The 16,907-nt window shown below is 42.2% G+C and overlaps 1 protein-coding gene across 1 annotated transcript in view; it reads right to left on the bottom strand.

Moving 5' to 3' along the window:
• The window catches only part of LOC137422153 (protein unc-13 homolog B), a 745,568-nt gene that overhangs the window by 9,829 nt on the left and 718,832 nt on the right, over nt 1-16,907 (bottom strand). Inside the window, exons 31-32 of the mRNA XM_068108912.2 lie at nt 10,462-10,542; nt 8,470-8,617 (exon numbers count right to left, since the gene is read on the bottom strand). Coding sequence (XP_067965013.2) covers nt 8,470-8,617; nt 10,462-10,542 — 229 coding nt within the window. The remainder of the gene's footprint in view (nt 1-8,469; nt 8,618-10,461; nt 10,543-16,907) is intronic.

A 16,907-nucleotide genomic window follows, 5' to 3' on the forward strand; every position in this document is an offset into this window, starting at 1 on the left:
ACGTTGATGAGAACAGTCCTTTGTGCTTGGCCCAGCCTCATAACCATCAAACACAACAGTAGCTTTGCCATAGTGTCGTACTGTAAATGAGGCATATTCATCTGCAATGGAACTGTAGGTGAATCCCTCTGTCCACTTTAAGCGGTGAATAAGTGATCCCCCGTCAAGAACATAGTGATCTGTTCCTGGAACTGTCTGGTTGACAGCATTGTCAGATTTGGTTGTAGCATAATTCCTTATTGCCTCCGCCAACTGTGGTTTATCTGGCTGGCGCAGGATGTTTTTTGCCTCAAAAAGAGACATTGGGTATGGGCAGAGTTCATATTTCATCACTTCACCTATCTGGAGATCTCCCGTCTGTGACACCACTAAGAACCTCTGGAATAGTAACGCTGGATCTATTGTGCGGTCCTCAGCAACTTTGACTGCCCTGCTGAATGCAAGTGTCTTGGCTTTAGAACTCCTTTTGTGTGAATAGGAGTAAGCTGGGTGATCATCCATCTTCTTGACAATGTCACTACCTACTTTGAATAGGTCATGAACATTGACATCCTCATTTGCAGTAACCCCTGTGATGATATTGCGCAATGACTTGTCATCAGAAAATGGTGTGAAGCTGTCCAGTTTTTCGGCAACTTTGCCACGATCAGCTTCATCTCGACTCACCCTGGATGTTGTCAACTCCTTATGTTGTTCACTTGTTGAGTAGCTACTCGAGGTCAGTTCTTGCATAGCAAGGTTGTAGGAGGACGATATGGTTGAAGACAGAGTCCAAACTGCTCTCTGGTGCTCTGACATCCCACTTCCTCGAGTCAGCCCCCCTTGGCTTTTCAGTGAGCGCATTAATGTCTGTTCTATCACAAGATCAGAGCCTAGGCCAGCCCAGTATTGGTCACTGCGCCGGATTACATGATAACCAGATTGGAACTTCTGATGAACCTCAGGGTTGTCATCCTCTAACGCAAGCATCTTCTCGAGATAGAGTCGAGCTGACTTCAGGTAATTGGGATGGCCAGCAGCTGCAAATATCGGCAAGCAAGCTGATATGGCTTGGAGATGCATCTCCCAGGACCCCGTCCGATCAGCTGCCACAAGTGCCCTTGCAATTCCCAACATACGCTGGTAGTTGATCCAAAGTGCACTGGTTTTCGAGTCCTTTGCAAGTTTATTCCTTTCCTGATTCAATCTATTGTCAATGAAATGAATGCACTCTGATTGCAACACAGACTCTATAGTGTCACTTTCGACAGTCTCCAGGGAAATGTACAGTCGCTCCAGTTCTGCCACTTGTTCTTGAAACCCAGGGTCAACTTCCACAATCTTGCCAACAACCTGACGTGTAAGACACTGATCCACAAGCAAATGGCCACGAAAAGCACGTTGCACCGCCTTCCCACTCAGCATGTGCACAACAGCATTTTGACCATACACTGTTTCCAGGATCTCTTTCAGTCCACTTCCATCCATCAAACTTCCAATGGCACCCAACAAATTCATTAATGTGTGGAAGCTCCCAAGCAGTAGCACTGCATTATGGATTGGGTTATCAGCAGGAAGAGCATTCACTATCTCAGAGGCCTTCCAAAACAGCGGTTGGTCAAATGTGATGATTGCTGGCATGTTGTGTTTTGATGCAAGTTTGCTCAGGTAATCAAGAGTTGACAAGGCTCTGTTGCTTAGTCACAAGGTGCACCAGGAAAAGATATGTATAGTCCAGAAGAAAAACATACTGATAGACCCCCCCCCCCCCTTCCCCCAATCAACTGGTCCCATTCCTATTAAATAAATATGCATCCCCACAACTCTAGAACCTGGAAAATAAATACCATCATACACTACAGTTGTAGGAGTACAAAATACATGTAGAATATATGGGGCAATTGTATGCATAGGCCTACCTGTCTTTTTGCTACTGCCTTGGCCTTGGTTGTATTGTACTGTATCTCCTTGGTTGTATTGTATTGTATCTCCAATGTTTACCATACAACGTTGTCCAATTGAGTCCTAATTAGGTGTAATTAACTCATTCATGTGGAGTTGTTACTCAGTCAAGCTGCACAACTACCAGTGAGGAATTAGGTCATTAGCCTACATGCTGGGAGGTCATATTGTTAAAGACATGTGTCAGGTAGCAGATGTAAACATTGTTAAAGACACGAAACAAGTGTTATAAAATGTTGCCTTTGCAGCTGGTCTCAGTGGAACAAATTAATTTATATAAACAAAAAGAAACAAAAATAAAAAACCAAAGACGTTTTCGACGTAGTGAATCGTGCATGGTTTTGTGACATTTTTATCATGTCAAAAATTTTTACTTTCCCATGGTCCATTTCTGTCCAACTTTTGATATGTTCCTAAGTAAGTCTTAAAATATAAGGAAATGCAATAAAACTAAAATTTGCAATTTTTTTGGGGTACGGCTGTTCTGGTTGTATATTGACCCGTCTATTTTGCAACCTCCAGAAGTACTGTGATGTGCCTTTTTCTCAGAAGTGGCTTCTGTTTGGCAATCTCCCATAAAGCCTACATTTGTGAAGTGCTGCAGAGACTGTTGTCCTTCCAGCAGGTTCTCCCATATCAGCCAAGGAATTATGTAGTTGTGTTAGAGTGGTCATTGGGTTCTTTGTCACCTCCCTGTCAAAAGTCCTTCTTGCCTGGTTGTTCAGTTTAGTCGGACAGCCAACTCAAGGAAGAGTCTGGGTAGTTTCATATTCTTTGCATTTCCTAATGACGGAGCTCACTGTGCTCTTGGTAACTTTCAACAGTCTAGAAATTATTTCATACGCTAACCCAGATCTATGCCTCCTCACAATTCTATCTCGGAGTTCTACGGACAGTTCATTGGACTTCATGGTAGAGTTTCTGCTCTGACATGCACAATCAACTGGGGGACCTTGTATTGAAAGGTGTGTTTCTTTCTAAATCATGTTAAATCAATTAGATTGGCCACAGATGGACTCCAATAAAGTTGTAGAGTAATCTCAAGGATGATGATAGGAAATTGGATGCACCTGAGCTCAATTTGGAGTGTCATAGTAAAGGGGTGGAATACTTATTGACTCAAGACATTTCAGATTTTCAATTTAAATTATTTTGACATTACTTTGACATTATGGGGTATTGTGCGCAGATCAGTTACAAAAAAAATAATCTCAATTTAATCCATTTTAAATTCAGGCTGTAACACAAAATGTGAAAAAGGTCAAGGGGTGTGAATACTTTCTGAAAGGCACTGTACGTGCTAAATGCACTTATGCAATTTGACAACTGTGTATCCTACACACGTGAGGCACACATGTCGGGGGACACAAACATAACATGATCACATGGTATAGCAACATCCTGCTGTTGGGTATTTGGAATTTAGTGTAAGAAAAACATTTAAACTTATTACGCATTTCTGCACATGAGTAGCAATTCCAGAGAGGGCGTGAAAGCCACACTTTATGGTCGAATATGCTAATTGGGTACACTAGTATTCAAAAGAGGCTTCCTTTTACCAAGCACAGCATTGGTAACCAACTAAATAATAATTGTTCTCATAAATGATCTCATGCAGCACTTTGTTCCATCCTGCACAATGAGGACATAACTGTTTGTAACAAAGTATATCCTTAGCCTCTGCTGGAATCATGAAATAATTTACAAACGTTTCTTCTCTTATTTCACAAGAAAAAAGCTTATTTGAGAGTTGCTCGAATGGTTAAATTCACATTACGTTTTAGACTTTAGGGGCACGAGGACAGACAGATAAATGGGAGATGGTGCAAAAACATTAACCTGGGTTAATGGTTGTTGCATGACTTGAATTTTTGATAATTCTGTAATACAAGCCAGCTACTAATCAGTCAACAGCCTGGTGTTAGCTTAGCGGTTAGGGTGCCGGCTTGGGATCCTAGGATCCTGGGTTCGAATCCCGGTTGGCAAAAACATTAACCTGGGTTAATGGTTGTTGCATGACTTGAATTTTTGATAATTCTGTAATACAAGCCAGCTACTAATCAGTCAACAGCCTGGTGTTAGCTTAGCGGTTAGGGTGCCGGCTTGGGATCCTAGGATCCTGGGTTCGAATCCCGGTTGATCACTGAATTAATACCAGGGGGGTTGACTCAGCCTGTCATCCTTCTGATGTCGGCAACTTGAGTACCAGCTCACTGGTAATTGCCTGCGTGTCGCAAGAGTTGACTAACAGGGTTGGTGGCAGGAAGGGCATCCGGCCATAAAACATTGCTTCAAAAAGGGGACCACGGTGCCCGAAAAAGGCCAGCCACCACTCTGCGGGGAAAAATGGCCTTAAAAGGCAGTGCTACTAATCAGTCAACAGTCCGCAACTCAGGCACCGTATCAATAATATTGTACTCAAAATTCTTAGAATCTTATGTTTTTATCGACTCAAGCGATATGCCACACATTTGACCTCTTCCCACCTTTTCTCCACTCATAACTTACTTTTAAATTTCCTCCTGTTCCTACTGGACTTAGAGTCAATTACAATGATCAATGACGAGTACAAGAACAATTGAAGCAGAATTTGTTTTCACAAATTTATATTCAAAGCAAGGCTGGCAGGATGGCTTCGAGGTACGCACACTCGCCTCTTAGCTGTGTAGCCTGGATCTGAATCCCGACCCAGCTATAAATGGTCATCCTGGTGTTTCACAGGCAGGGAGATCCATCAATGTGTGTGCCGTTCCTCAGATCGATGTTAAGCCAGGGGGACCAATCTGCTGGCATTATTGGGTGGACATTAAATATCCCACCGTATATATCCTGAAACGTAGGCGAGTTGTCACCGGAACCATGGCCAAGTTACAAATTCCTGAACATTCATTGGAGTATCCTGCGGAGGAGTACTGGTGATCTGTCTGGGATTGGTTATAGCTTTAAAACGTTTCTTGGCGTTTCACGTGCAGTACTCCCCGATATACTCTGCAAGTGTGTGGGCAACCATTATTATTAATATGATTATTATTATTATTACCTCCACTACTGGAGGTGGACGGAGGATATGTTTTCACTTCTGTCTGTCTTTCTGTGAGCAGAATATCTTGAAATGTTTTGGATACATTTGGCCGAAAGTTGGTGGACAGGTTGGGTTTGTGACAGGGGAGAAAGGATTCGATTTTGGTGAAGATCCGGATCTGGATACGAGACTTTTTCTATTTTTTCAAGTGATTCGTCATCATTGAGAGATAGGGCCAAAAGCAATCCAGTTATGAACGAATTATGACAAAACTATGTGAATGAGTTGGTTTGGTGACAAGATCAAGCCGATTCGATTTTGATTCAGGCCCGAATCCAGTTCCGGCCTATCAGTGGATACAAAACATAAACTGTTCAGCCTAATGGCAATTATATTGCCACCATTACTGAACAGTACTGTTCAAACCTTAATGATTTCATCAGCAAGATAAAAATGATTACATATTGGGAAAAATTAAAAAGGAAAGCCGTGTTGCAACTGAAGCCGTGTTCCATGAATGTGCTAATCCATATGTTAAATTAGCGGAAGTTTTTCGTCCGTCTGTCTGTCCATCACGCAACATCATTACGTCTATGATGTCGTAATGGCATGCGACGGTGTATGATGGCTGACTCCACCAACCGCCATTTTAATTTATATGCTGTACAGGCCGAATACGTCGTCGAAGTGGTCGAACCTGTCATACATCACAATCACCATGCTCTACCTTTACGCTTTTCATTCAGTGTGAAACACAAACAAACCGATTGTTAAAATGACCATCAAATATCGAAAGCATATGCGTTATGGCTCTTCCAACGACACAGTACGTATGGGCCTTAGGCTTCATGCCTCACCTCCAGGCCGCTTCGGACTAATTAATCCCAGCTTTCTTAATACAGTAGTACCACTTTCGTAATAATAATAATAATAATAAATAATAATGTGACGTTAATCTATATATTCGCCTAGAATGCTAATTAGCAACGTTTGTTTTGTGAGATGCATAAAACAACAAGTTTGTCTGGGTTTGTAATTTTCCCACATATGTCAATTACGAAGATAAAAATGGAAATTAAGCAACAGATTAGTTCTGGTTGGAATAACTGGAGGAAGTGCAGTGGAAAGTTGCATGATAGAAAGGACTACTGAAACTGAAAGGAAGAATTTAAAATCTGACAGTTCTGATACCAGCATTGTTATATAGTGTTGAAAATTGGCGACATCAAAGAAGGAGGAACAGAAACTGGATGTAAATGAGATGCGGATGCTGAGATGCATGTGTGGAGTGACAAGAAAGGGCAATATTAGTAACGAGTATATCAGGGGTCAGCGAGGATTGTGGAAGCATTGGAGAAAGTAGCCGAGGAGACATTGAATCGGTTTGGTCAGGTTTGGTCTTCTGATGAGGAGAAAGAGAGTATGTGGTGAGGCAAGTGATGCAGACGGGACTGCCGATAAGAAGAAGAAGAAGAAGAAGAAGCAGAAGAAGAAGAAGAAGAAGCAGAAGAAGAAGAAAAGCAGGTGGATGGATGAGGTGGCAAGAGAGTTGGAAGTTGTGGGATTGTAGGAAGAATGGGTGATTGACAGGAGGAGATGGAGAGGGTGATCAACCAGCATTGTGTCGACCCCAAGTAAAAATGGGAGAAGCCGAAAGAAAAAGAAGAGACGCAAATAATTGTATTCCCATCAGTGAAGTGATGAGTCTCATATGCTAGAACAAAAAATAAACCTGAAGTTAATGGCAAGCACAGATGGTGGCAAGTTCAAATGTTCTATGATGGAGATGCTGACAATATTCCAAGACCTGCTCACATGGTATTTAATCTTTAATAAATGGGCATATGTAATTGCTAAGGAAATATCTTAGAAATCCCTCGTGGTGCCTTTTTTGGCACGTCTCGGACTAATGTCCATGTCTCGTTCCATCAGGATCCATTAAATGCATGTGAAGTGTGCAGATGCCAGAATCTGTGAATGTGTAGAAAGTTTGGAGATTGTAAGGTATTACCTTTTGCCTCATTCTGACAAACCAGGAAACAGAAATATTGAAATTTGCTTGTTATAAAATGTTTAACCATCTCAAGATCCTCAAGGAGGTTGTACATATTATATGTGATTAACTAGAGCTTCCAGGTAAGCAGAACTCAACTGAACTGACTGGACAACTTTAAAGTAGGTCAGTTATCTGCACTAGATTTGACTTAAATGAAAAGCCAACAACCTTGTGTAAGAATTTTAAGGTCCTTGTATCCTTATACTTGTCCTTGTTTTACAATTGACACAATGTTACACTTTGAAACAATGTTGCAGAAATATAGTTGTGTAGATAAAAGGAAACGGGTGTAATTCGCTTTCAAAGTCACCCACCCCCACATCTTGTCCCAGTGAACATGCCCACAAAATGTCGCAAGTGCATATTTAAGTGACGTCAGAAGAAATTGCGGGGAATCCTTGTCATGAAAGTTATAGGGAAAATGTATATGGACATTTCATATACATGCTAATCATTGAGAAAAATGTTACCAGTCTTAATGTCGTTTCGGAGCTGAAAACAATATGGCGACCTATGGCGGCCATTTTGTGATGGATCGGGTTGGAATGCAATAGCAACCTACCTTGTGTGGTACGGGTTAAACATTCTAAGTTTGATCAAAATCTGTTAATATTTGTGGACGCTAGAGTGTTAACGTCGTTTTCATGACCAAAAACAAAATGGTCGCCTAAGTCCGCCATTTTTCAACGTATAGGGCTGAAATGTAATACCAACCTGGTCCTTGGGGTAAGGATGCTGTATGTCAAGTTTGATCAGAATCGGTTAATATTTGTGGACGCTGGAGTGTTAACGTCGAAAAGTTAACGGACACAGACGACAGACGACGACGACGACGACAGACAACGGACGCCGGAGGGTTCAGTATGTGATCAACTCAACTGGACAGTAGTCCAGTTGAGTTAACAAGCACACCATTATATTACTTTATATGAACTACAATCAGCATAGTTGTATTGATTTTCAACCTAATATCCCAGCAACAGGGGCCAATGTTCAAATGGGAACACAAAACATGCCAACCAGAACCAAAAAAAAAAAAAAAAAAAAAACCAGAAAATTAGAAAATGCTAATTGGGGTCATCTCGTATTGAGCCTCTTGGGTCTACTGAGGAAATGAAGATTAAATCAAGTTCGGAACTTGAAAGCTTTGACCAGATGGGAAAGAAGAGGAAGAAAAAAAAAAAAAAGAGGATAACTTTAATGACCAATACCAAGTAAATGCAAACGGCAATGTCAGCTTAACATTCAAATGGTATGTCATGATGAAGACAAAGCCACGTGTGCAGATCCATGAATAAGTTAGCAAGGAGGTGAACTTTATGCATGACGGTCTCAGTCGATCTACACTATTGACTTTGTTATCCTTTGCATGTTTGTAAAATAATAAGAGTGTAAAAATGTGGAAATTGCACATTGGAAACATCACGGCCGCTGCGGAGTCTTTCCGTACCCTGTGAAGTCTGTGTTTGCATGAAGCTCTTGATGAGTGTGTCTGTTGGCTGTGTGTACAGCGAGAGGGCATGTTTCAGAGACTGCTGCTCTGGACTCTTCTCCAGGAATGTTTTCTTCAGGCCACTTCCCCCCGCATGGAAATATTGCTGTAATACGGAAGCAAAAACCCAACAAGATGGGGGTAGTACATAATACATGGAGGTTTAGCGACCATCCATATCATACCTACACATATGTGACCGATTTTTACACTTCCCTCCCAATTGTTCGCCCAATACATTCCGTTTATTTTTATTCGCATTACTCACATCTTATTCCAATGATCTTTTCCTTTTCTTCCCATCCTCTTAGTACACCACCATACACTGAATGCTCTTCCAAATATTCCCACCTTCCATTCTTTTCTTCAAATTTATCATTCTCAATTCGCTCCTTTTCTCCCTGTGCATATAATGTATTGATGACGGCTCCTCATTATGTTTGTTACTCCGTTTTATCTGAACTGACAGTTTTTATATTTCTAGTTTGCTGGAGGCACAATGGTCAAAAGCCCATAAGGAGTGAGTAATGTGTGATATTGTACTACTGCACCATTACTTTTGGAAAGTATGGTATCGGTATTTCAGACATGTTATCAAAGTCAATCAATCTACATTACAGGCAGAAGAACAACATTCCTACACTCTCATTTTCACCCTTAAAAATCCACTACTATATATATATATATATATACCAAGGCCCAATCATGTCTCTCACCCGTAACTGGAGGGAATAACCAATCAGCTCTCACCAAATCAATTACCCCAGGTGGCTAGGATTTCCAATAAATTAACACCCATGCTCTTCCAGTCAAAGTAAGCTACATAAAGCAACGACAGTGAGTACAGCAAATGCTGTATAACAAACATACTAGAGGCTCAATCCATGCCACAGTACGAAGCACTCCACTCACTGCACACTTACTTCCTGAACAAAACCCCACTAACTCCATGTGCAAACCAATTCTGGCTGGTGGTGGCGTGTCTCTGTTGAGAAACATTTTGTTGACTTCTTATATTGGTGCCACAGATTACATCTGCACATCTATTACGCATGCTGAAAAAATAACAATAACAAAACAATATGTGCATTAAAAATGGCAACACCAAACCTGAATTTATGACACCATGGTGGCAGATCTTGCTCATGCTCATAATAAATCTACGCTTTGTTGCATCTAATAAAATAATTCCAATTCCACCTGCTTTTGTGATGCACATATTCGGCCTCAGTTCAATTTTTGTTAAAATACTTTAGTGAAATTTCAGTGCTAATTGATTATGGATGTTAAATACATGAACAACCTTTCGCTATGATTTGGATTTTGTTTTTCCTCCTGAAGGGGTTGACAGAATTCGTTAGAGGTATGCACACTCGCATTTCATTTGTCTATCTTGGGTTTGAATCTTGACGCAGCTACTCCTGGTGTTTCGCATTATGCATCGCTTGGTATTCCATCTATCTGATTGACGTTAGGCCTGCAGACCCATCTGCCAGCACTGGTAGCTAGTGGACGTTAAAGATCTTATGTTGCCTTTCGTGAACAGTGGACCCATTGTTACTGGTGCCCTGAACGAAAATTATAAATTACTACTCTACGTGACTGCTAGGGGGGGGGGGGGGGGGGCAACGAAAAACCGTCCAGCATGAGCAAACCACCAATCATAACCATTTTCCCAGAAACTGCTATGGCAGCACCGATGCTCGACTAAAAGTGGGCATACTTGAATTATTATTGATTTCTCCTGAAAGTTTAACAAGATAACACACATAATTATGCACTCATCTGAACACGATTGTGCAAAGGCAGCTGCAAATGTCTGGAATTCTCAAATATCAAATCAGTATAATCCTCCACCAAAATGAATGGTGTTTGAAATGCAAGTTATCGGAACTCAAACCTCACGATCCGGACGACCATTTCATCAATGGAGCACCTTTTTTGACTCACCTTTACGGTGTCCAACACAATCTCCATGACCTCACACTGCCGAGGTGTCAAACTCTTGACTTCCTCACGCACAATATGATCCTACCAAGTATCACAAGATTTCACACTGATTAGTCATACAAGATGATGAGAAAAATAAATAGTAATAGCTTGTTTATCAGAAAAGGGATCCATATGTACCTTGTTATTAGATATTGGAAGATAAACCAGAAATAATTATAGATTACATCTTTGTTGTCCGACAAAATAACTAACTGACCTGATTTTTCAATAAATATTCCATTATTACATCACATACATGAAGCCAAAAATGGGGCTAAGCAATTGCTTCATGTCCGTCTGTCTGACTTATCAGTTTACGATGGTCATCTTCCCTGCTTGTCGTAAAAAGGCGACAAAAAGGGTGGCGGCAGGAAGGGCATCTGGCCGTAAAACATTGCTTCAAAAAAGGGGACCGAAAAACAACAACAACCACGGTCCCCGAAAAAGGCCAACCCCCGCTTGCGGGGAAAAGAAAATGGCCTCTAAAGGTGTTTTTTTTTTTTTTTTGATGGTCAATTTGTGATCGAAGAACAACTTATTTAAATTGAATGTCATATTTTGAACATGAATCGAGCGAGGAAGCGACTTCAATCTCTCCACGGCATCAAAGTTTAAGTATTTTCCCATTTTCCCATTTTCCCATATTTTTAAAAAACCTGGACTAAACCCTGACACCCTAAATAACTTCAGACCCATCTCCAACCTACCCTTTCTGTCAAAGGTTTTGGAACGCGCTGTAGCCACTCAACTCAAACATCACCTCTCTGCCAATAACCTGTATGAAACATTCCAATCCGGATTCCACTCCAACCACAGTACTGAAACTGCTCTCCTCAAAATCACCAACGACCTTCTCCTCTCCTCTGACGCTGGCAACCTCAACATTCTCATCCTCCTCGACCTCAGCGCCGCCTTTGACACCATCGACCACACCATCCTCCTCACCCGACTTGAAACCACCTTTAACATTACCGGCACTGCCCTCTCTTGGATTAAATCATACCTCTCTGACAGACGTCAGTTCATCTCCATCAATAACTGCAAATCCCCCACTGCTCCCCTCCCCCAAGGTGTCCCCCAAGGTTCAGTTCTTGGCCCCCTCCTCTTCATCCTTTACCTGTCCCCCCTCGGTCACTTAATCCGCCGTCATGGTCTCCAATTCCACTGCTTCGCCGATGACATCCAGCTTTTCATCTCCACCAAGTCCATCTCCACCGCCACCCACTCTATCCTGACAAACTGCATCACTGAAATAAAATCCTGGCTTCAAATCAACTTCCTCAAACTTAACTGTGATAAATCTGAAATAATCATCATTGGCCCAAAAACGCTCACCAAGTCCACCCATAACTTTGCCCTCAACATCGACGGTTTCCCAGTATCCACCTCCCCTCACATCCGGAATCTTGGCATCATCTTTGACCAAACCCTCTCCTTCGACAAATACACTAAACAGATCACAAAGACAGCCTTCTTTCACCTGAAAAACATCGCCCGTCTCCGTCCATCCCTCTCCTCCGTGGCTGCAGAAACCCTCATCCACGCCTTCATCACTTCCCGTCTGGACTACTGCAATAGCCTCCTTTATGGTTCACCCTCAACAATCACCAATAAACTCCAATACATTCAGAACTCCGCTGCCCGTCTACTCACCCATTCCCGGACCCGTGACCACATCACCCCCGTCCTTTACAAGCTTCACTGGCTCCCCATCTCCCAGAGAATCCAGTACAAAATCCTCCTCTTGACCTACAAAGCCCTCCATAACCTGGCCCCATCCTACCTGGCTGACCTCCTCTCCAGACACACTCCCACCCGCAACCTCCGCTCTGCTGGTACCAACCTCCTGACCCCCCCCATCCGGACCAAATTTAGATCCTGGGGGGACAGGGCCTTCTCCATCGCTGCTCCCACCCTCTGGAACTCGCTACCTCACACCATCAGAGACTCCTCCTCACTCACCACATTCAAAACATCACTCAAGACCCACCTGTTCAACACTGCATTCAACATTTAACCCACAGCATCTAACCCCTGACTATCTCCTCTCCTTCTCCCTCCTTTGTGCTTTGAATATTTCCCTATTGATTCTTCTTTTTTTGCAATTGTCTTTATGTTTTGCTATGCATTATGTTTTGCACTCTGTCAAAGCGTCTTTGGGCTTCCTGAAAAGCGCTATATAAAATAAATGCATTATTATTATTATTATTGTGTCTTTGTCAAATTTCCACTCATTATTTTATTGTGTGTTTCTGGTTAGGTTTTGGTTTGTAATTCGTGCAAACCTGTGTATAATTAATCGTTTTCTGTTTGCACCATGTGCACGGCCTGGTAACTTGAGGCTTCCCAACCCCCGTCGGTGTTTTGTGAACATAAGTTCTTTCCTTTGCTGTATTGCTTGTATCTTAGATTTTCTCTTCTCCCCCTAACTTCCCCGAACATCTACCCTTTGTCTAACGTTTTAAATAATAATAATAATAAATATATTATTATTATTTCCTTCTCTCTTAGAGACTGACTGCACCCACGTGTGCTGTTGTCTCGCCCCAAACTGGTCAAACAAGTGGAACATGTCTTTCAATCCTGACAAATCTCACACTCTTACGATGTCTCTCCAAAAAGACTGACTGGACAACCCTCCCATCTACTTTCTGAACAGTCCTCTCCAATATGTTCTGTCACTCAAGCTTTTGGGTCTCACTATCTGCCATGATCTTTCCTGGGAAAACCACATTTCCAAGCTGGCCTCCAAAGCCAGTCACCGACTGTGCATCCTCCGTCATGCGAAGTCATTTCTTGGCACACCTGAGCTCCTCACCACATACAAGGACCGACTCCTATCCGGCCTAGCTCCGCCAGCTCTATCTGTGCTCGGTCCCCCAAATATTCCTACAGGTTGCACAAGATCTGCCAGCAACCCTCTTCTGGTGAAACTGCCAAAATCAGGACTCTCTGCTCACCTTCACTCTTTAATTTCTCTCTAGTGCCGCCTCTGGAACAAACTCCCTCACTCTCTTCAATCCCACTCCTCCCTCCAGGTCTTTAAAATAGCTGTTCACCACCATCTCTTCCTGTATCTTCTTCCCCCATCAAAAACCTTGATCTTTTCTACCCCCATTAATTCACCCCAGATCCACTTTTTTGAAATACCAACTTCTTTCCTGGAAGTCCTAGCAGTGTCCATGTGTTTTATACCTCTCCCACCCCCCCCCCACCCCCTTCCCATGCCTCCTCCCCCCAAGCCCTCTCCCTCCCACAGATCTCCCGATGTACCTGTTCTCTACTGTTGTACTTGTGTGCTTCCCTCTCTCCCCATCTTGTCTCCCACTCCATTTATCATTTGTTTTATGTCAGTTTTTTTTTGTGATTAATGTTAGCTCTTACACGAGTCTCGATCTTGAATACAATTTTATTTATTTATTGAAAATCATTCCAAATAGGAAACTTACTGTTTTCAAGGATGTTATAAAGGACATAAATAACAGGCACAAATAAAAATAACAAAAAAGAAACTCGATGGTATTCATAGAATGCGCAGTCAACTTGATGCGAGACAACTTCTCTGTTTTTGAAGGTTTTTTATCTTTCATCCAATATGGCTGCCAGACCATGTAAGCGATGACATCATAAGTTTATACTCGCTAATATAATTGTTGCATAGATCACACTCAATACATTTCAAACTGATCAGACTAAGCATTGTCCCTGTCAAATTACGACGTCATCGTTAGCAACACCTATTCCCCATGCGGAGTTCTTTACAATGAGCTACATTTAAATTTATTCCATAGAGCGTTTTCGGAGATATAGAAGTGCTACGTTTTTTGATTTTTCCAAGATGGCGTCTGTACTACGTGACCTATGACATCAAAATTATCATTAAAAAATTATACAGGCGCTCCTATGTTACAAATTTCGTGTCCATCGGACTAACAGTTGCAGAGGAAAATGTGTTTTTCATACTGATCAGATCAAGTGTTGTACTTGTCGAATTATGATGTTATAATGAAGGCACCGATGGATGACATCATCATTAACATATGTTATTCCCCATGGGGAGTACTTGACAATGAGCCTTTTTTCAATATTTTCCATTGAGCAGTTTGGGAGATATAGAAGTGTAAATTTTTTCCAAAATGGCGTCCGTACCATGTGACCCACGACGTCATAATTATGAATAAAAAATGATACAGGTGGAGACGCTCCTATCGTAAAATTTCGGGTCAATCAGACCACCGGTTGCCGAGAAAATGAATTTTTAAAATGCAGGCAAGTACGCAACACATACACACCTGAATGCCTAACCCTGCTTTTCGCTTTGTGAGCGCAGGGTAATTATGTAGCGTGTTAGAAAGGGTGGTGTAATAGACGCTGCGTAAAATGGCAGTAAAACCGATAATTTTAACACCTTTAAACCTCTCTAAGCCATTATTTAAATTAACATATATATTTGAACACTGTAGAACACAAATTGCCTTCATCATACTTCCAAAAACCTGAATCCCGGTCGACTGCTGAATTAACGCCAGGGGGGTTGACTCAGCCTGTCATCCTTCCGAGGTCGGCTAATTGAGTACCAGTTCACTGGTAATTCCCTGTTTGTCGTTAAAGGCGGCAAAAAGGGTTGGCGTCAGGAAGGGCATCCGGCCGTAAAACATTGCTTCAAAAAAGGGGACCGAAAAACAACAACAACCACGGTTCCCGAAAAAGTCCAACCCCCGCGTTGCGGGGAAAAATGGCCTCTAAAGGTGGTTATTTTTTTTATTATATACTTCCAAAAACCTCCAGTTTTGCAGTACATCCACTTAAATAAATGTTATATGGTGTGATGCATCTGGGTGTTTTTGGGACTGCTTCTGGAACGACTTAAATAGCACTCAACTTTTGGACTTTAAAAAAATGATCGTTAAAGTAATTATTTTATTAAAATTAAAATTGAAGTGAAAATGAAGTAACTAGGCGGGGTGCCGTGTTCTATGAACCCTCTAGTTAATGTATTTAATGGATATTAGTTTGATTAAAAGGACCGTCAACACCAGCTATGTTTGTGCCGACGGGTTTATAAAGAAATGTCAAGATGAATTAAAATCGCACATTCAAAACATATTCGCTGAAGGTGTGGTAATGTACCTGAAGTTGCGGTGATGGTGCAAAAATAGAAATATGGCTAAAGATAATAATTGATTAGCATACTCCAACAGAATGGATTTGAAGTGGAAATACTGTAATCAGTGGAATTGACAGGAGAGCTGAACAACTCTTGGACACAATAAGCAAGGGAATGAACAAACAGGAAATGAGAAGTGAGAGGAGGGAAACACTGCTGCATGCAAATATGAGAGTTGGGAAAGGAAGAGTCAATTGGAGTAATAAGGAGTGCGTATTAGAATTGTGGATGAGGCATTGCACCGACTGCTTGAAACCATGGAAGAATGAAAGGGATAATTGTGGATGACCTGAGATGGCAGTGCACTGCCTGCTTCAAACCTTGGAAGGATGAGAGGGATAATTGTGGATGACCTGAGATGGCAGTGCACTGCCTGATTGAAACCATGGAAGGATGAGAGGGATAATTGTGGATGACCTGAGATGGCAGTGCACTGCCTGCTTCAAACCATGGAAGGATGAAAGGGATAATTGTGGATGACCTGAGATGGCAGTGCACTGCCTGATTGAAACCATGGAAGGATGAGAGGGATAATTGTGGATGACCTGGGATGGCAGTGCACTGCCTGATTGAAACCATGGAAGGATGAGAGGGATAATTGTGGATGACCTGAGATGGCAGTGCACTGCCTGATTGAAACCTTGGAAGGATGAGAGGGATAATTGTGGATGACCTGAGATGGCAGTGCACTGCCTGATTAAAACCATGGAAGGATGAAAGGGATAATTGTGGATGACCGGAGATGGCAGTGCACTGCCTGATTGAAACCATGGAAGGATGAGAGGGATAATTGTGGATGACCTGGGATGGCAGTGCACTGCCTGATTGAAACCTTGGAAGGATGAGAGGGATAATTGTGGATGACCTGAGATGGCAGTGCACTGCCTGATTGAAACCATGGAAGGATGAGAGGGATAATTGTGGATGACCTGGGATGGCAGTGCACTGCCTGATTGAAACCTTGGAAGGATGAGAGGGATAATTGTGGATGACCTGAGATGGCAGTGCACTGCCTGATTGAAACCTTGGAAGGATGAGAGGGATAATTGTGGATGACCTGAGATGGCAGTGCACTGCCTGATTAAAACCATGGAAGGATGAGAGGGATAATTGTGGATGACCTGAGATGGCAGTGCACTGCCTGATTGAAACCTTGGAAGGATGAGAGGGATAATTGTGGATGACCTGAGATGGCAGTGCACTGCCTGATTAAAACCATGGAAGGATGAGAGGGATA

Source organism: Myxine glutinosa, chromosome 2 (genome assembly GCF_964187855.1).
Source record: "Myxine glutinosa chromosome 2, kmMyxGlut1.1, whole genome shotgun sequence".
Classification (NCBI taxonomy): Eukaryota; Metazoa; Chordata; class Myxini; order Myxiniformes; family Myxinidae; genus Myxine; species Myxine glutinosa.